At 38.6% G+C, this 20,334-nt stretch overlaps 1 protein-coding gene across 1 annotated transcript in view; it reads right to left on the minus strand.

Moving 5' to 3' along the window:
• Dpp4 (dipeptidyl peptidase 4) overlaps window positions 1-20,334 on the minus strand; it is an 80,574-nt gene that overhangs the window by 34,766 nt on the left and 25,474 nt on the right. Inside the window, exons 3-10 of the mRNA XM_015479253.2 lie at window positions 18,553-18,651; window positions 18,072-18,163; window positions 16,735-16,815; window positions 11,697-11,749; window positions 11,506-11,578; window positions 10,619-10,739; window positions 6,963-7,123; window positions 5,266-5,378 (exon numbers count right to left, since the gene is read on the minus strand). Coding sequence (XP_015334739.1) covers window positions 5,266-5,378; window positions 6,963-7,123; window positions 10,619-10,739; window positions 11,506-11,578; window positions 11,697-11,749; window positions 16,735-16,815; window positions 18,072-18,163; window positions 18,553-18,651 — 793 coding nt within the window. The remainder of the gene's footprint in view (window positions 1-5,265; window positions 5,379-6,962; window positions 7,124-10,618; window positions 10,740-11,505; window positions 11,579-11,696; window positions 11,750-16,734; window positions 16,816-18,071; window positions 18,164-18,552; window positions 18,652-20,334) is intronic.

Below are 20,334 nucleotides of genomic sequence, written 5' to 3' on the forward strand. Positions count from 1 at the left end.
ATGATACAAAGCAAGTGGCAGATGGGATTTAGCCCATGGACCCTAGTGGGCTAACCCCAATTCTACACAATTGTTCAAAAACCTTTCATATAATCATTAAAATCATATACCTCTCACTCTGAAAAAAAAAAAAAGGCTTTCTATTACCATATACAAAATTCTGTAGGATTCCATGGGCATAGATTAGGAAACTGGGATCCAGAAACACTTTTCCCCTTTCAAAGGGTTCTGGTGGAAGAAAAGGAAGGTGGGGTGGGGGTGGGGGGGCAAGGGAACACTTTTCCATGGTCAGTGAGTCACTGGTACTAAGTGGCTTTATCTACTAAAAGCCATAAATTATACCTCAGTTTAGAAATAAGCACTGTAAAACAACCATTCCTATTTGAAAACATTGAGTAGTGGAATTTGGGAAGTCAGCCAGGAAACTCACGTGCATTAACCATCTTTCCTGCCCATTTCTAGATAAAGATTAATGACCCTGGATCCTCTACTACCTTTGCCACTCTCCACGGCCCACTGTGTACTCTGTACCCTGTGAGTGCTCAGCAAAGGCAGTTCATCAGTGGAACAAACAGTCAGTTTTGACTTTTCTTCTAAACACACTTCTCTTCAATTGCAGCCCTGAGCCAAGATCATGCCAGGCTGAGATATCAGGGTCATGAAAAAGATATAAACCAATGGCTCAACTGAACTTTTTACTGAAAGGTTTAAGACTCCACTTCACACCAGAAACATTCAACAAGCAGACTCTCAACTACGCTTTACATGCTACGTGCTGGTTTTATTCTGCAAAGAGAAAGAGGCAAATATTGAGCATATTTTCTCTCTATAGTGGTTGGGGGAGGGAGGAAGAGGGGCTGCAGGTGCGGCTTCCTCGGAGCCTGGACTGTTTACCAGAGTTAGACACAGTGACTCCACAGCTCTTCAAACTTCTGGAGCTGGATCTGTCCGAGGGGAATATGGTTGATTTAAATGCTAATGCAACAGAGTAATTTCTGGACATAACAATAAGAGTTCACACCCATGTGGTATCTACTCCGAGCCAGAAAATGTTCTAAGTGGTTGACAAAAACCCATGACCACCTGTGTCCTTGTAGTTCATGTTTTGCAGATGAGGAAATAGAAGTGCAGAGAGGTTAAGTAACTTGCCCAAGATCACCCAACTGCAGAGTGTTGGAGTCAGTTTTCAGATCAAGTGGCTGGGCTGGCTTTGGCTTTCCTGTTCACGCTCACTCCCAAGGCACAGGCTCTGCCTGACACTCTGGGAAACTGCTGGTTAGCTTGACCTCATTGTTCCTTTTCAGCATAACATTCCTCACTCAATGAAATTTATTTATTTATTTTTACTAGAAAGTTGGGTGTAGACTGAATTGGATAAAGCAAATCACATTTGCATTCACGGAGAGGGACTTGATTTTGAACATCACACTTACAGGGACTCTCCTTGTAGAGTGACTGTCCTAGCACAAAGCCTTGCAAAGTGTTGGCATTTAATAAAGTCTCTTAGGTGATATTCATGCCCCTAATTTGTGTAAATGTTTCTTTTAGGAAACATGAAGGCTACTTAAAATAAGGTATGCATTACTAACTGGAAAGGATATTGGAGGGAAAATTGCTACTAAGAGCAACTTTAAATCGTGGAGTGATTAATTCAGTGAATCACCAGAGGAAGCAGGCGTACTGCCAGTGCTGGCCTCAGGCTCCATGCCACCCTCTGCTCTGATAAGGATGCCAACCCTCTTGGGTCTGCTGACAAATCACTGAGAAGAGGAATGGGTGGGGCTAGTGGAACACAGCAGATATTAGGGATGCAGCCTTGGTAGCCTTCAAGCCCTAATCTGCCTCCTTTCCTGCAGGTGTTATAGTTTTCCAGGAACTAGTTTTCCTCCAGTGACAATCTCAGAGTTGATGACCTTATAGTCCAAAGGTCATCCACTATTCCAGAGAGCAAGTCTTTATCTACTGTGTCCCCCAGGCGCAGAGAGAACACTGGTAGGGTGTGTCATTATCCCGGTTAGATGGGCCTCCAGAGCCATTGGCAGATGTTGGGTGGGGTTGCCTCAGTAAAACACACCCTTCTCAAGTCAAAGAATTTACAGATGTTTGGGGGGAGATAGAAAAGAGGGATTGCTAGGCAAAGTCACTTTGAAGGCTGTCTTTGGAGCTTAGGAATTCTCATAAGCTCTACAAACAAAGTCACCAGGAAAACCCACCTTATCCATCCATCCACACATCTAATAATTTATTCTACACATATCAAATGGGTACTAGCTTTGTCCTAGGCACCCTGCTAGGCACTGGAAATCTTAAAATTGGTTCCTACCCTGTTGAACTTGTCTTACGTTAGTTGGCAATGTAAGTATTGCTCTAAATAAAACAGGAGTTTTATAATTTTTCATTATATGCTTTTTCCTCTCATATTTTGAGTTCTAAAAACTCCCAGTACACATTAGCAGCTTAACTAATCAACCTTAGCACTAAACCAATAAGGGTAGCAGAGAGGCTTGCCAGTGTTCTTGGAAAAGTGACCTGATGCCCTTCTCACTTGTTATCACAGAAGTAACACATCCACCCATTTCTACCTACTTCTGCTAGTTTCTATCAAAACCACAATCAGTCTCATCCTCCTACAGGGGTTCACTTGCTGGAAGCTCTTTTGACAAAGGGACACGGATAACAGGAAACTGACTGAGGAAAACATGGATAGAGGAAGAAAGGACAATGCTGGTCCTAGCAAAGCCACCCATTCCTGGAACTAGTGAATGAGGGGGTAACACAGCTGAGAGGGCTAGGCAGTTTGTATGTAGGCATAACCTACATGGATTCATGGATTCCCTGGGTCCTGCACGTAAAACATTCACAGTGAACAAGACAGCCCGAGGCTTAAAGAACTACAAAGCAGAAAGAATTAATGATTAATTCATTGAGGGCAATAAATAAGTCCTTAAAGTTGGATAAGTTTCCTGAGCTCAGCACTTCACAAACTGTGCTTTGGAAAGTGATTTTTAAGTGGGATCATCTATGAGATGGCTGTAAAATGACCCCTTAGGCTGTTCACGGGGAATAAATGAGAGAGTAAGGGCAGAACACGGAGTTTAGTCTGGCCCACAAGCGCTCAATATATTTTAACTCCACTATTTAGTTATTTGATCCTGGGAAGCACAGACCTCTGTCCTATTCCCATTTCCCACAATAACTTGTTGTGAGAGTTGAGCCAATGACTTTGCCTGTCTGAGCCTCAGCTCTCTCACAGTGGAGTTGACTGTGTTCTGGGACTCCTCCAGGTTCTACCGACCTCATCTTTTGGGACTCCTCCAAGTCCTACTGACCTCATCTCTTGGGACTCCCAGAGGAGGAGAGGGGGGCAAGGTTAGCCTCACCAGCACAAGTGGCAATTGTCCATTTTTATTTATTTATTTTTTTGTGCATTTCTAATAATATCTCACGGGAGCAAAGCTTTCCGAGTCCTTAAATAAAAGTTTATAAACTGGTGAGATCTACACTTCCTTCCAGATGGAATATTTTTCTTAGCAGGAGCCCATGGCTTATCTATCCTCTCTGCAGACAGACTTTGGTTGTAGATCAAGAGGTCATACCAGGCACTGCTGGGCTTTCCCCAGAGAGCCCATGATTCCCACGCCCTGTTAGTTCCACCCTGGTGCCCTTCCTCTTCTCTGTGCCCTGCTGGAATCATAACTGCTCCATCTGTGCATTCTTCAGGATGCTTTCCTTGAACCCGGGGGGGTCATGGAAAACCTGTCTCCCTTCCTTGGAATGCCTCCAGCCTATGTTATGTCACCTCACTCTTGCAGAAATTTATCTGAATGTTTTATATCTGTCCCTGATTATAAGAGCTAGCAGGACACAGACTTTCCCTGCACATGCTTGGGATTGTAAATAGTAGTCTTCAATCAGTGTTGAAGAGGTCCCTGGATGGAACCAGTCAATTTTAGAACTGTTGAGTAAAATTTTACACCTTTGAACAAAGTCAGGGATTTTTTTTTTTTAATTTACTGGCAATCGAGTCCCCTCTTGGAATAAATAAGTGTATACAGATATTTCTATCCAAGCTAAAGAATACTAATCAGAGAGCACAATCGTAGCATGTCTGATAGTTAAGTAACCCCAGAGAAATCAGATGCTTCCCTATTGCTCTGATAATGCCTTCAGGAATCTGAGGGCACTATCTGTATTCACTGGGGCCGGGGGAGGAGTTGTATGTAATATCTCCAGAAAAACAGGTTTGAATACAGAGTGCTACTTGGCCATTTTTTTTTTTTTTTTTTAACCTCTGGGCTTCACTTTCTTATCTGTAAAAGAGGCATACAGTAATAACAGTTGGAAAGAGAGATAAAGTCCTACATCTGGCATGTGATAAAGTCCTACATCTGGCCCACAGTGAGCACTCAATATATCCTAGCTCCTATTTAAAAACAATCACAAAGCCAATATACATAATGAAAATGGGAATAAATAAAAACTTACGAGGTAGCCACAAATTGCACCCAGCATTGTTTCTTTACAGGAAAATAAATGTGTCTGAAGATGCTTAATGGCAATATTTCAAAGTTCCAGGGTCACTGAAGCAATGACATTGTGGGGCACACAATATGGTCATGGGGGTTCCTAAATTGAATCCAGTTTCTCTGAACTGCTTCAGGTCTTGCCCATGGCCTACTGTTCTGTGAGATCCTTATCTCTTACCACACTCTGCTCAGTCAGGAGGCTCCAGTCACTGGCTTCCCTGCACTTCCTCTGAGGCCCCCCACTGTGTTGCCCCAGGGGCCTTTGTGCTTTTCCCTCTGCCCAATGCTGCATCCCCAGGTATCCATGTGGACCAACCCCTCCCTTTCTTCAATCACTGCTCACAGTTCACCTTATCAAAGGGATCTTCCTAAACCTCCTCTCACCCAGCACATTGACTTTGGCCTGCCTTGGTTTTCCTCACAGCATTGATCACCACCTGGCATTTTATAGTTATTTGTTTATCTGGTTATTGTCTGCCTCTTCTAATTTGAGTGTGGGCTGCACAACACCTGTTACTCCGACTGCCCTGTTCACTGTGCATGTCTACCACTAGAACTGGGCCTAGCCTGAAGGCATGGAGGAGGGATTCAACAAGGAGTCCTCAGTGGAAGAATGAATGAGTGCCAGTCTGGCTGACACAAAGGGATGCTGCGACTGAGTCTGCCATTCATGTTTGAAACATGTTCCTAGGAAGTGTGGAACTGTCCCCAGCCCAAGTGTGGAAGCAAAGAGCCTTACCCTGTTGACACAGAAGCAGGAGCAGTGATTTCCATGGAAATGGCACTGGTGGTGGAGTTGAGAGAGTCGATATTCACAACAAAGAACTTTACAGTTGGATTCACGGCTCCTGCCTAGGAATAATCATGGAATTGGTATATATATACTATATATATATATATATATATATATATATATATATATATACACACACACACACACACACACACACACACACACACACACAAACACACACACACACACATGCATACAGTCATTACAGAACTTAAAACTACACAAAAATGGCTGGGCTTTATGGCCCTAAAATTATAACAAATGACACTTTAAAGCAATTTAATGTGAATAAAATGAACATAAGGGAGAGTCAGGAGATGGAACCTTTTCATATTCAGGCAGAAACATATTATGTACTTGTGTGTGTGTGTATGTGTAAAACTTGAAGGTCCAAAGCTCTGCCATTTAAATAATGAACGTTTATACACTCATCAGTTATGTACATCATGTAAGCAAGAATAAATCTCTTAAAATCAATTCAATCATTCGCAAATATACCATGACTCCCTAGGACAAAATGTCTTTGGTGGTCTCTATGAAGAGCACCTTGTGTTCTGCCAAAGACACAGTCCACCAAGTAAAATTAGTACCTGAGCCAATGATGCTAATTAGGCAGCCACCATTTCCACTCCACATCCAGGTTCATCATGTTAGAGTCTTATAGTCAATATTATGACAAAGCTTAGAAAGTCTTTTTAAATATACACATACACACACAGATATCCTATTGACAGATTAGTTAGAAATAATATGATTTTTTATAGTGAGAGCATTTTATGGTGTTTTTTTTTCTTTTTTGCCAGTTTTGCTCATCAAAAAATAACATTCCACTGAAAACACATCTCCATATTTAGTCTCGGATCTTTTTTCCTTTTAACTTCCTCTCCCTTCCTAAAATGGCAGCTTTTCATAAAGCAAATTAAGTGAGTTGGTAAAAATAAAAATCTCTTTTTCCAAATTGCTTACAGCAAAATCACTTTATTAGATTTTCTGATAGATGACACTGTGACCATTATTATGATAATACTAATGAAGAATCCCTGGCTCCCTTCTAGCCTCCCCTTCCCCTGATTTGTACTGTTTAACCAAGCTCTCAATTTTAATAAACAGGCATGCTGGATGGTGGAGAAGAGCCTTGAAAATCGAGATGTGACACTATTATTACAAATGTAGGATGTGCAAAACTTACATTAGTGCCAAATATATAATAGAATCACCAAAACTAGTCATGTACTGCAGCCCGTTAATTAGTAATACAATCTGATATATAACCAAGCTTTTCAACTTCATCTCGGGCACATTCCAACTTCCACAAATGAGATGAGCTTCTGATTCAATTACAGCCTCTCTTTTCCTTCATTCAAACATTTTCATCCCCCTACCTCTCTCAAAAGCATTTTCACCATCTTTTTCTGCTTGTCATTTCTCAAAGTTTTTGGAGAAATTACAAAACCTTAAATCACACTCTTTCCTGGGATAATAAAAATACTTTAAAATTGCCAGATGCTGTTGACTACAGCAAGAGTAATCACAGCAAGCTGTTGAAGAGAGACTGACAATATTTTCATTAGCAGGAAGGGATTAAATGCAACCATTCTCTTCCCATCAAATCACAGAACCACTGAACGAACGGGAGCACAGACCTTTGGATATGGAATCTGCACCGTCTTCGGGTACTGCAACGACTCATCAGAGTAGAAGGAGTATTTAATAAGTGGGACTTCTGTGTCGTTAAATTGGGCATATGCTAAAAAAGTACTGTTTGGAGACCACCACAGAGCGGAGTAGGAACCGAAGACTTCCTCTGAAAAAAGACATAAATTGTTCTGTTACAAGAAGTAGCTGATAAATTGGCTTTGGCATTCAAAATATTGTTCTCATTAGCTTTAGTAATTACAGTAGAGTTCAACTAATGAAGCATTTTGCTTTTGCTGGGCTTCCAAAATCAGAGTAATACAAATGAATGAAAACAAAATCTTTGAGGATATATCTGGATTGTAAAAATAAGTAACCCATTGGACCATTTTAGAATATTTTAGCATGCAATATTTAATATAAGCTCTACATTTTTTCTTTATCTTGTAATCCTCTAAATTTATGCCTCAAAACATACTAAAAGTAAATTTCACACAGGAGGCTGATTTTCCTTTCTAATTTTCAAACAGTCAACATGCCAGCATACTCTCCCCAACTGGGCTGAGTTTGTACTGAGCCTGCAGGGTACTGGTGGGTGGTGTATAGCTCCAGGCTATCAAACCAATATGGTACCCAGAGCTTACTACTCTTGGCACAAACAAGGTGTGGGAAGGATGGATTTAGAATGGCAAGAGCTCCATGAGACCCCTACTGAGAAACATCTCCTTTGCCCAGCTTAGAAACTGAAGACTCCCTTGGCTTCACACCCTCCTTTGGTGTATATGCTGGTGGGTGAGGGAGGAAGGTCATAAGGGAAAAAAGTGAAATAAAGATCTTGCTTTGCAGTATGTTGTTGGCTTTGTTCTTAGTATCTGACAGAGGCAGCTCCTCCTTGTAGTAATGAGGTTGACTCAGGGGATTTTCAATCTCTGGCTCTTAAAATGTCTAACCCTCTATCACCAGCTGGAAATGGAGGGTTCAGGTAAACTGAATGGAGACTTCTACTTTAACCCACAAGTCTTATGTGATGATATGAATGCAGACATAAACGCAAAAGCACAGAAACTAGAATGTATGGCTAGGAAATTCTGTATCTCAATCACTTGTCTGACCACGGCAAGACATCTTTACAAGTTGCTTAAAAATGTATTTTCAGGGCTGGGGTTGTGGCTCAGTGTAGAGTGTTCACCTAGCATGTGTGGAGCACTGGGTTTGATCCTCAGCACCACATAAAAAATAAAAAAATATATATATATATTGTGTCCACCAAAACTAAAAAATAAATATTTAAAAAATGTATTTTCAATAATAGCAATAGCAGCAGTAGCAGTCAAAATTGTAACAATAAACTGTAAGAATTATTTTGATGAGCAGTTGACATTTGGTGTGAGTGCTATCTATGTACCAGACATTGATAACCACTGGCACTTGTGCCAGTTAATCTTCACAATAACCCACTGTACAGATGAACACAATGAGGCAGGCTTACTGAGAGTAGGAAACCTGCCTGTGGTCACAAAGCCAATAATTAGTAGAAGCAAGAACTAACCCAGGTCAGATCTGAGTCATGCTGTATTTCTCCTTTGGAAAGGCAGCCTGTTCCCTCTTTAATGGCTTCATGCCTGTGTCACTGAATTACATTCCTATAGTCATTAACAATTTATAAAACACAACTAACTTGTTCTTCACAGAGATCCCCCAAGGAGTCTGTTCATAACCCATTAAACAAAGAAGGAAACGGAGGCTTCAAGAGATTTAGTAAATTGCCTAAAAATGCAGGCCTTTTGACTGAGTCAAGTTTCCACTCAGAACCTCTTCATGTACTGAGTTGACATCTCATTCCTCATCTTTTACCTGTTGATTCTAGTTTACAATACAGCTTCAATGGCAAAAAATCAGTACAGTTAAAGCATGATTTTGGTTTGTAAAATTACTTGTACATATAGGTACAGGTGATGTTTCAACTATTATTTATTTGGAAGGCAGAATATATTTTTCTCCTTTTTTTTTTTTTTTTTTTGGTGGTGGGGGGTGGTGTGTTACCAGAATTAAACTCAGGGGCACTTGGCCACTGAGCCATATCCCCAACCTTATTTTGTATTTTATTTAGAGACAGGATCTCACTGAGTTGCTTGGTGACTAGCTTTTGCTAAAACTGCCTGTGAATTCTTGATCCTCCCGCCTTGGCCTCCAGAGCCACTGGGATTATAGACGGGTGCCACAGTATGGGCTCTTTTTCCATATTGATAAGATAATGAGTTACCTCTGTGGACTGAAGAGCCATTTTTAGAAAAAGGGCCACACTGGAGCTGTGAAATCATTCTTGTATACGTAATGGCTTAGTTATAAATACATAAAATTATCTACCTCAGAAAGAATGTGCGGGGCGTGGTGAGACACACCTGTAATCCCAGCAGCTTGGGAGGCTGAGGCAGGAGGATTGTGAGTTCCAAGCTAGCCTCAGCAATAGCGAGGTGCTGAGCAACTCAGTGAGACCCTGTCTCTAAATAAAACACAAAACAGGGCTGAGGGTGTGATTCAGTAGTCAAGTGCCCCTGACCTCAATCCCCAGTATACCCTATCAAAAAGAAAGAATGTTGCATGTTATCTGTGTTCTTATCTTAGAGAATCCAGCTCTTCCTGAGGGAGGGTCACAGCACCTACACCATGCTATATTACCTACGCCATGCTATGTAAACTCTTAAAGAACCCTTAATAGCTAGTATTAGTAAATTTCATTAAAAGTTTTACTCAAACACTTCCTTCTGGACAATGGAAATTTATCTTTCTTTTAATAATATTTATGGTTGTTCTTATAATGTTATCCTTTAATCAAACTTCACTTGGACAGGATAAGCATCAAAATTAAATCATCAACTAAAACTATATTTTTTTAAGCATGAAGAGAAGAAATAATAGGATGAAATAAGGATGAGTCTTTCTAATAAGTATGAGGAAACCTCATGAACAGTTTGGAACAGCCTCAAAATGCCTTTTATCTTGGCAACTGTAGATGTGGAAATGTTTTCCTAATATTTTCTAAGTTTCTCAAATGCTTTCCTAATAGTTTCTAAAACTTTTTCCTGAAAACAGAATGTTACTTTTAAACTCTTTTAGTTTTATTCTTTTACTCATTTTTTCCTAAGCCTTTCTAATTACTTTTTTCTTCTTTAAAATTGAAAAATCACAATTTGTCCAAGTTCAAGTGAACACAGATTCTCTATAAAACAGACTCTTTCTTCCTTGATACTTGCCAACCACCAGACAGTATTTTTGCATCCTTTTGAATGTTACGAGGGTATTACTTTTCCTTAGAAACTTCTGGGTTAGGTTGGTCTCACTAGAGAAACATTTGATATTAATCTGGAACTTTTGTGCCTCATTAAAGCCAGAAAAGTTACCTACACAGAAAGGCCCTTTGTCACAGTTAACCAAAGACAAGCGGAGCATTGTGAGACCACTGGGACAGAGGCAGCCCTGGTTACTGTGAAGACATTGTTGGTCCGTGAGATACCTGGTATTGTGAGTTCTAAATTAGATTCATGACATTTTAAAAAATGCAGCTTATTTTGAATCCCATCAAGTGTCCTCGACTTTAAAAAAAATGTTTAAGTATTTTTAAAAACTTATAGATTTTCTGATTTGAGAAAGTGTTAGTCCCTACCTTCATAAACCCAGTCAGTTATTCCATTAAATACTACATCTTCTTTTCCCGACCATGTGATCCTTTGACTTGGTAAATTTGGTTCAATTTTAACATAAATATCATTGTTCCAAACGTATGCCTAAAAGAGATGGGAAAATTTATTGGGTATCAATAATAACATGCTATATTTTATCCTGGAGTCTTAAAAATACTTTTATCTATAGAAGTCTAAGGATTGCCATAGTTAGTCAATTTGAGCAAGAGACATTTACTCCCTCCGTCCCATTCTTAAATGAGAACTACACAGACCATAATCCCCAAATAATACTAAAAACATTCTTAATGTGTTAAAAATAAGAAGCTTACAAATATTGTAATTTGCATGCTAAAGTATGCAGAGAAGTAGTAGACTGGACCTCTTCTACGATATGATATGAGCTTGTGGGTTTCTGTTTTGGGTGGGAGCAGGGGAGTGCAGCTGCATTCTTGGAGAGGGAAGTTCCGCTGCAGATAAGAATTTCATCTATATATTTAAATTCTTTGGGGACTTCTGACACTCTCCTTGCACCACAGAATATGAAGATATCTAGAGTGACTCAGAAGTTCACCAAACTAGCAGAAAGCAGGTGTGACACTCAAACAATATCTAAGCACAATAGACAATCAGAACTTCAGTTCAATGAGCATTTTTCCAGAGAACAAATAATTCTCTAATAGGAATCTGGAAACTTTCATGAATTGTATTTATTATGTCAGATTAGTAAAATATTGTCTTGGGTAATAGCACTATATTTTATAGTGAATTATTGGCTTCCTAAGGTGTCTGCCTTATGTCAGGGTTAGTGACTTCTGCATATGAAGTATTGGGGTCAATATTTTTCTGATGTCAGGAGAGATTCACTAACCAATTTATGACCTTCTTGTGACCATGTGATACACTGTGTATTGTTTGGAATTCTCTCTTCTGTAATCAGCTGTCTGGAAAAAAGATAAAAGGAAATATTACCAAAAGAATAACTTACAGTGGGATTTCCTTTTAAAAAAAACAAAGTACACTAGAAAAGTCTCATAGATTTCATGGAGAAATTTCACTGACCTTTTACTTAAGTCATAAATGTCATATGAAGCTGAGTAGGAATGCCTCCATTGCTAAAAGAGAAAATGAACATTTCAGGATTGTGCACATCTTAATAGTTTGGTCACTTACTATGGGAGCTTAAGAGGACAGGTATGGTAAGATGTTATTGTATGTAACTCTCAAATTTCACTAATATTATAATTCTCTATTTAGATTCCTAGAATTTTAGAGTTTTTAAGTATCCTAGAGCCATCTGGTACAAACTTCTCTGATCTTCACTTATAACCTTGCTTTGGCATCTTCTCCTCCAAGGAGCCTTTCCAGCAACACAGTGGACCAAAGTGTCAAAGTGATAAAAATAAGTGAGCTATATCAATTGTTGCACAACATTAGCCCTAGCGTTTGGCATAGTATATAAGAGTGTCTCTTTAGGAAAATGTAAATTGACACTTTTTACCCAACAGACCTGCAAAATATTTACAAGACATGATTCTACTGGTAGCAGCGTGGAAAAAAATGTTTACTTCTGTAGATTGATGGTGAAAATGCCAAGTGCTATAGATTTTTTGAAATCTACTTAGTAATATGTACTAAAATTAAAATACAAGTATCATCAAGTTATTAACAGCCATCTGCAGAGAGTGAAAACGAAAATCAAACTAAACACCAAGTAGCTAGAAGAAAAGAAATAAATTTGAGAGCAATAACTAGATAGAAAGCACATAATAGAGAAAAATCGATAAAATCAGAAAGTGATTCTATAAGACTAGTAAAATGGTTAACATAGGGAAAGTGAGAAGGAAAGAAAATGCAAATGTCCAATATCAGAAACAAAAAATGGGACATCACAACAGATTCTCCAGGCATCAAAAGACCATGAGAATATTTGGAACATTTTTGCTAATACATTATAAAAAATTCCTTGAAAAAACTTAATAAAAGTGATATAAAAGTCTGAAATCTTACATTTTATAAACAAATTGAATTCATAAATAAGAAATTTTAACATAAAACACTAATTCCCAAATAATTTTTCCAGTGCACCCCCTGTTATTTATCCAAATAAGTGAAAACTTTTGCGCACATGAAAAACCTTTACACAAACATATGCAGAAAGTTTATTCATGATTGACAAATCTTGGAAATAACTAAGATATTCTTCAACAATAGGTGAAAGGATACACAGACTGTAATAAACTCATACAATGGAATATTGTTCAGTGATAAAAAGAAATGAGCACCTAGGCACCGTGGCAGACGCCTATAATCTCAGTGACTCTGGAGGTTGAGGCAGGAGGATTGCAAATCCAAAGCCAGCCTCAACAACAGTGAGGCACTAAGGAACTCATTGAGACCCTGTCTGTAAATAAAATACAAAATAGGGCTGGGGATGTGGCTCAGTGGTTGAGGGCCCCTGAGTTCAATCCCTGGAACTTCCCCCTTCCCTCCCCCCACAAAAAAAAAACCAAAAAACAAACAAACAAACAACAACAAAAAAAAAAAAACAGCAAAAAAGAAATAAGCTACCAAGCCACAAAAAAAGACTGGAAGAACCTTAAACACATATTGCTATGTGAAATGGCCAATGCAAAATGTTGTTCACTGGATTAACCATATGACTTTCTGGAAAAGACCAAAGGACAAAACCAGGAAAAAAAAAAAATCAGTGGTTGCTTGAGATAAAGGGGATAAAGAGGGACATATAGGTTGAAGGCAGGGGACTTTCTGGCACAGTGAAACTGCTCTTTATGATACTATAATGGTGATTCACATCATACATTTACCCAAATCAAAGACCATACCCTAATGTAAACTATTCACTTGAGTTAATAATAATGTATTGCTATGTCTTGTCAGGTGTAACAAATGTACCATAATTAATGCAAGATGTCTATAGTAGGGAAAACTGGAGAAGAAGGGATGAGAAACATCTAGGAATTTTCTGCTTAATTTCAGGAAACCTAAAGCTGCTCTAAAAATATAAAGCCTATTAATTTCTTTAGAAAATAAATTAGAGCTATGATTTGGAAGGAATTCCACATGGTATCATTAAGAAATGCAACTTACATAAAAGAATGGAAATAGAATCTTATTTTTGTAAAATAAGCAATAACTAAAAGAATCCCCATATACTTTCACACAGTTATATGAACAAGGAGAAAAATATAAAATATGGAGAGATATACACTAGACTCTGGGGAGCCAAACAAAAAATGGGGAAATGACTGAAGATAAAAGAGTCTGTATATGATGAGATCTTTGTATTCATAAAATTATAATCTTTATGTGTATAATAAACATAAAACATTTTAAAAGAAATTCCTTGTCCATATGTCTGTGCTCCCCACCATACTCTTACATGTAAAAATTGGGTCTTACTCGTATCTTTACATAACTTGAATCTAGTGTGAGCTACATGGTAGGTGTAAAAGAAATAAATGAAATTACAATAAAGTTCAAACAGTGTCCTTGAGGATGAGATATATGAAATAAGCAACCAGCTCACGGACAACTAGCTACATGATAGCAGAGCTGAGACACAAGGTTAGGGCTCCTACCCATAACTACTAGTCATTTCTCCTCCCCTTATGTTCCCATGTTAACAAGTATTTATTTATCAAATTTCCCTTCTCGTACGTCACACATTTCCCCCCTGCCCTGAATCTTGGATTATTCTGAAACACCCCATACTTGTTTCCAGGCAACCTTGAGCATAATAGTTGCTAAGCCAAAAGGTGTGGTATCGGCTGGAAATATTAAGGGCTGAGATCATTTTGGAATGACAAAACTATCGTGGGTATAAAAGGAAATGCAAAATATTTGGTATGTTTACCTCATCTCTTAAACAGACTCATCAGTCTATTTAGTCTGTGAAGACTGGCAGCTATTATCTTCCAGACATTTCTCTCCCAGAGCAACTCCTCGTGCAGTGGGGGATATGGGCAAGTGAACTACCATCAGGGAATCACAGTGTGATGGGCGAAGAGATATAATGAAGCCAGTGAGGAGAAGCAGGAATCATAAATCAGGTCTCAGGGAGGGAGAGAGGCTTACGTAAAAAAGTGGGTCTTGGGCTGAGTTTCATAGTGGAGACTGCCACGAGAACGGGCCAAAGAACATGGTATCCAAGAGAAATTGAAATGTAAAGATACGGAAAATCATGTTTAAGAGAAGGCTTTGGAGTCTTCTAACTTGTATTTAAGTCTCTACTGTGTAACATCAGGCAAGATTATTTTCTAAACTTCCATTTTCTTTCTAGGAAAAGGGGGATAACTATGGCAACAGTCTCAGATCCATGAGAATGCGTGTAAAGTAAGGCACGCATGTGGTAGATGACAAGACACTTATAATCTCTAGAGCACAAGCTAACGAGAGGAGATGCTGGGATAGCCTCTATGTCAGGCTGGAGGATGACACCCATTTACTCAGTTATTTATGACTCATGTATTTGCAGTCACTACCTAGAAGTGATAATCGATAATTCTGGATGCACTGAGTCTATCCTGGAGAAGGCAAAAGAACACTGGGGAGTGAGCCCCAAGGAAATGTAATAGAATCAGCCTTTTCTTTCTTCTGAATATGTTTCCTGAGATTTCGTCATGAAGACATTTATGCTGCCCATAAAACTCTATTAAACAAACAGAAGGAAGACTAGTAGAGTAGAGGAAGTAAGGGGAAGGCAGGAAGGAAAGGGGTGGTACTGAGGTAAAAATGGAGAAAACTATGTTATATGCCTTTGTGAATATGTCAAATGAACCCTACTATTATGTATAACTATAATGCACTACATTCAAATGTTAGTCTTTAACATGGACAACTGTTATTCAGTGGTTCTCAATTCTGGTTGCCCATTAGAATAATCTATAACATTAAATAAAATTTTGATGCCAGATTTACCCTAAAGACTGCAATTTATTGACCTCGGTATTGAACCCGGACACTGAGAATTTTTAAAAAGTTCTTCAAGTGACTTTATCTTATGGGTAGTTATAAGAAGCACTGGTTTACACAAACAAATCCATTAATTGAAAATAGATATGCTGAAGTTGCCATAGGATTCTGATTTGCTTATAGCTGATGGACTTAGCAGAATATAATCAGAGTCTTCATATCCAGGAAACAGAGCTCAGCACTGTGGATGCACGGTAAATATTATGATTGAGAGTCTCCATCCTGAGATGGTAAATGGAGTATGGAACGCTTTGCTTGGCCCGAGTACAGCAGTGTTGGTGTGTGAGATAAGGACATTTGATATTATTTGTCCCAGAGAGTAAAAGTCGGGGGTGGGAATTCCCAGCTTTGTATTTCATTTCCAATACAGAGTATCTCTACAGGTTTCCAATCTTTCTTACATGTCTTAAAACTTCCTATCCTTGACAGCTATTGTCAACTCCATGAATTACTAAAAAGCTGCAAAGTTATCATTGATTATTTTTAATGCTAAACATAAAGAGGAGGTGTGATCAAGCATTGGCTTTTCCTGAGCGTGTGAGAATTCCACATTGAGTGAGTGACTGGAGCAGACTGAGTGCTTTTGGTAGGACCTTTGTGGTCAGATTAGAGGCTCTCTTCCTTAGAATGGTTGTATATGGTGGGATGTGAAGGCTGGGAGGAGGTCTGAGGCATCTTAGAGTCTTTTCCGGAGAATGAGTGGTTTAACTTTTCAAAGTAAATATTTCCTGAAGATCTTAAATGTAAAGCTAAGACAAAAGATATAAGGAGTAACATCAACCAATGTACAAGTCAGACATGTATACTAACTTTAAAATTATACAATAAATGCCTTTTTAAATTTTACTAACTTATAAGTATCTACAATTCAATACTAATTATACTTCATAGTATTTGAAAACATGAAAATATTTTTTTCTTTTGAAACATTAGTTGGATTTGTCTTTTATGAATAAGAACAATTTTTTGGTGTTGAATTAATGAGTTTTAGGTGACAAGTATATTACTTAGGTTTCCATCTTAAAACATGCATACACTGAAATTAGTTACAAAATAACGTATTCATCCACCTCTTTAAATGTCACAGAAAGCATTTTTTTTTTACCTTCACATAGTTGTATTCTAAGAGAACGAACAACCCATCAGGAGATACTGAATAATCACTAATGGAATGTGGAAACTCTTCCTGTCAATCAAGGAGAAGAAAGAAAAGTTGAACAATGTAACCACCATCACTGAGCACTTACTACATAGTTGGTGCTCTTCTAGACACATGGTGTGTGCCTTGGGAGCACCCAGGAGAGATGGCACAGTAACCCACACAGAAGACCATAATATGAGGTGGGCAAGTGATCAGTGTTAGAAAGGTTTAAATCTAACCAAGGAAAGATGGCTGTGAGGGTGGGGATCGGGAGCAGAGAGAGAACTTCCTCAGTAGGAGGAGCACCATGAGCAAAACCCAAGGTGTGGGGAAGAGTATGGAGGTTTGAGGAATGTTTAAGGGATATGGGTAACCTGAATATAGCATGGGGTGTGCCCACAAAGTGGAAGGAGCAAGGGCATCAAATTAGGAAGAGTTGAGACTTAAATATAAGACATGGAACTATGACCTGCTTTTGTATGTGGAAGTGATAATATCATTTTTTTTTAAAGATAATCATGACACAATGTCTAAAATAACACATGCAGGGGACTTGTATCAGGCTGGATTGGGGCAGTGCTAAGTGATTTGGTCTCCAGAATAGATATGCACAAGTTAGAGTACTCACTACCATAAGATTAACTGAGGATTTAAACCAAGACTATCAAGAGGAAATGGAAATCTGTGAAGTACTGGACAGGGAATTGATAGGGTTTGTTGAGTAGCTAATTATAGGGCATGTCAGGAGAGTCAAAGATGAATCTGATGTTTCTAGTTTAACTGACTGGGAAGAGAATTAAGAGGTTATTTACCAAGATTGGAAACTTGGCAAGAGAAATAAGATGTTTTTGACAGTGAAGCGGAGATAACTAGTTAAGCTTGGGATACTGAATTTAAAAGGTCTGCAGGTCATCCCTGGGAAGGAGCCAGCTAGCTATTGGAAATTGAAATTTGGATCCTGGGAAAAGGTTAGTGTCAAAAACTAGAGGGAAGAGCACAGAAGCTGTGGAAGTACATGAAATCACCCCAAACAGATACAAAGTGAGGAAAGAGGTCAGAGAGTAAAGACAGCTGTAAGGAGCACTTACATGTAAATATATGAGCAGAGGAGAAGAAATCATCAAAGGAGACTAAAAAGTAGCGAAGACAGGGAGCATTTGAAGGTGAAAAAGATCCATTGCGTTGTATGCTGCAGAAAGTCCAACAGAATGAGAAAGGAGAGTACTCATGGAAAACAGGATAGAATTCATGAAAAAATCCCCAGAATTTCATGTATGATTTGGTTATATGGTTAAACATACAATTGTACGGTTCTCCAAGAAAATGGAGTCGTTTCCATTTTCAGCATTGAATAGCAAGATATTATCTTCTTGTTTGTAGAGATATTCATGATCTGAAGAGAGAAAAGAGCCACATCAGTATTTCAGGTTGCTGTCAAACATTTGCATAAGCTAAAAACTATGCAATAAATTTTAAAAATTTGGTTCACAAAAAGACTAGATATCTCTAGGTTGGAAAAACATGAATGGTGACTATTACACTAGTTCGTTCTTCCATCATTAATGTCAAGGTTTTAATTTGCATTTAACTTTTGATACTCCATGTCAAAGAAATTCTTTGTTTCTTTCCTTTGCACCCTAAGTAGAAGAAAAAATACTCTCCAGAGAGTTTTTAAAAGCAAGAATTATATCTTCTCAGTGCCATAAAAGTACCCCACAACCCAAGCTAACCAGGATGAAAATAAGCATAAAAATCTGCACCTCTATTAAAAAATATTCTTACCTGAAACCCACCGCAAGGAGTAAACCTTCACTCGGTAAGTATTTTTTAAGTAATCAGTTAGCAAATAAGTTTTGCGACTGTCAGCTGCGGCGTCATCGGCTGGTTGAAGGAAAAAAAAAGAATACAATGTTCAATACTATGTAATAACCTAAGCTTTGGATAAAATGAACAAATGGATCTCTATAATACCGAAGGAAGAGATAGAATTCCTTTTCTATAAGTGCTCACGAAAATGTAGAGATACACTCATGCAAGGCACATTTTGAAATATTTCATACTTGATGATTGATACCAAAATGCATTTAACTAAGCTGGGTGCAGTGGCACATGCCTGTAATTCCAGTGACTTGGTTGGCTGAGGCAGGAAGATCATAAGTTGGAGGCCAGCCCCAACAATTTAGCAATACCCTTTCTCAAAATAAAAAATAAAGAGGGCTAGGGATGTAGCCCAGTGGCAGAGCACTCCTGGGTTCAGTCCCCAGTATGGCAAAAAAAAAAAAAAATTAACACATACATATAAAGCATATGTATGTGTTCACAGTACTGATAAGCTTCAATGTGAACATCTAGATTAGCAATTTCCAATAGAAACAAAATGTGAGCCACACTTGAAAAACATTTAAGATAAAATGAATCATAATAGCATATTTTATTTAGGTCAATATATCCAAAATATTTTTTTCAACATGTAATCAATATTAAATTTCATTAATGAGTTCTTACACAATCTTATTTCATATTAATTCTTTAAAACCTGTGAGTTTTCACTCACAGCATGTTTCAATTTGACTAGGCACATTTCAAGTTCAATACCTACATGTGGACATGGAACTAAGTATTCTAGTGGATAGCACAGACTAGATAACCCTCTGCTGAGTCCCTGAGGTCCATTTCCAAGCCCTCTTGCTCCTCAGAGACCTTTAAGACATTCTGACCAGACCTTTTAGATGTCCTTCTTTGTCTCACTGCTTTTCCTTGAACTTGGTGGCATCTGTGTGGTTCTATATTCTGCTACTAGGGACCTAAATTCAAAATCTGAAACATGTTTGATATCTCCTTCTCTTTTCCTACCAATTCCATCTAATTGAACCTACAGATTCTTCCTGAAAAATCTATTTCCAGGTATTCCTGCCATCAGCTTCATCCATTCCAATCCATCCTCTGCATCATCATTGGAGACATTTTTCTTATATCACTTTCACCTGGTGCTTATTTCCTTCAAAGATCTCCATATTTCTCCATTGCCTATAGGAAGGCAGAAATGCCTTTGCCGGCACTGGCAGTGTTATGATTTGGACATGGGGTGTCCCCAGAAAGCCCACACGTGAGATAATGCAAGAAAGTTTGGAGGAGAAATGATTGTGTTATAGCCTTAGTCTAATCAGTGAGTTAATCCCTGATGGGATTTACTGGAGTGGTAGCCTGTGACTGGAAGAGGTGGGAACTGGGGCATGGCTTGGGTGTATATATCTGTATCTGGCAAGTGGAGTCCCTCTCTCTATTTTCTTATCACCGTGATGTGAGTGAGCTGCATCCTTCTGTCACCCTCTGCTGCCATGACGTTTAGCTTCACCTGGAGCCCTGAGGAGTGGAAAGGCCTTCTATGGATTAAGACCTCTGAAACCGTGAGCCCTCAAATAAACTCTTTCTTCTTTACAGTTGTTCTGGTCAGATTCTTTAGTCACAGCAGCGACAAAAACTGACTAAAACAGGCAACCTCCTCCGTCCAACATGCTTCTCTCTTCTAGGTTCATGTCTACTCCCTGAAGAAACTCTTGTCCT

The sequence above is a fragment of the Marmota marmota genome, unplaced genomic scaffold (assembly GCF_001458135.2).
Source record: "Marmota marmota marmota unplaced genomic scaffold, marMar, whole genome shotgun sequence".
In the NCBI taxonomy this organism is placed as follows: Eukaryota; Metazoa; Chordata; class Mammalia; order Rodentia; family Sciuridae; genus Marmota; species Marmota marmota.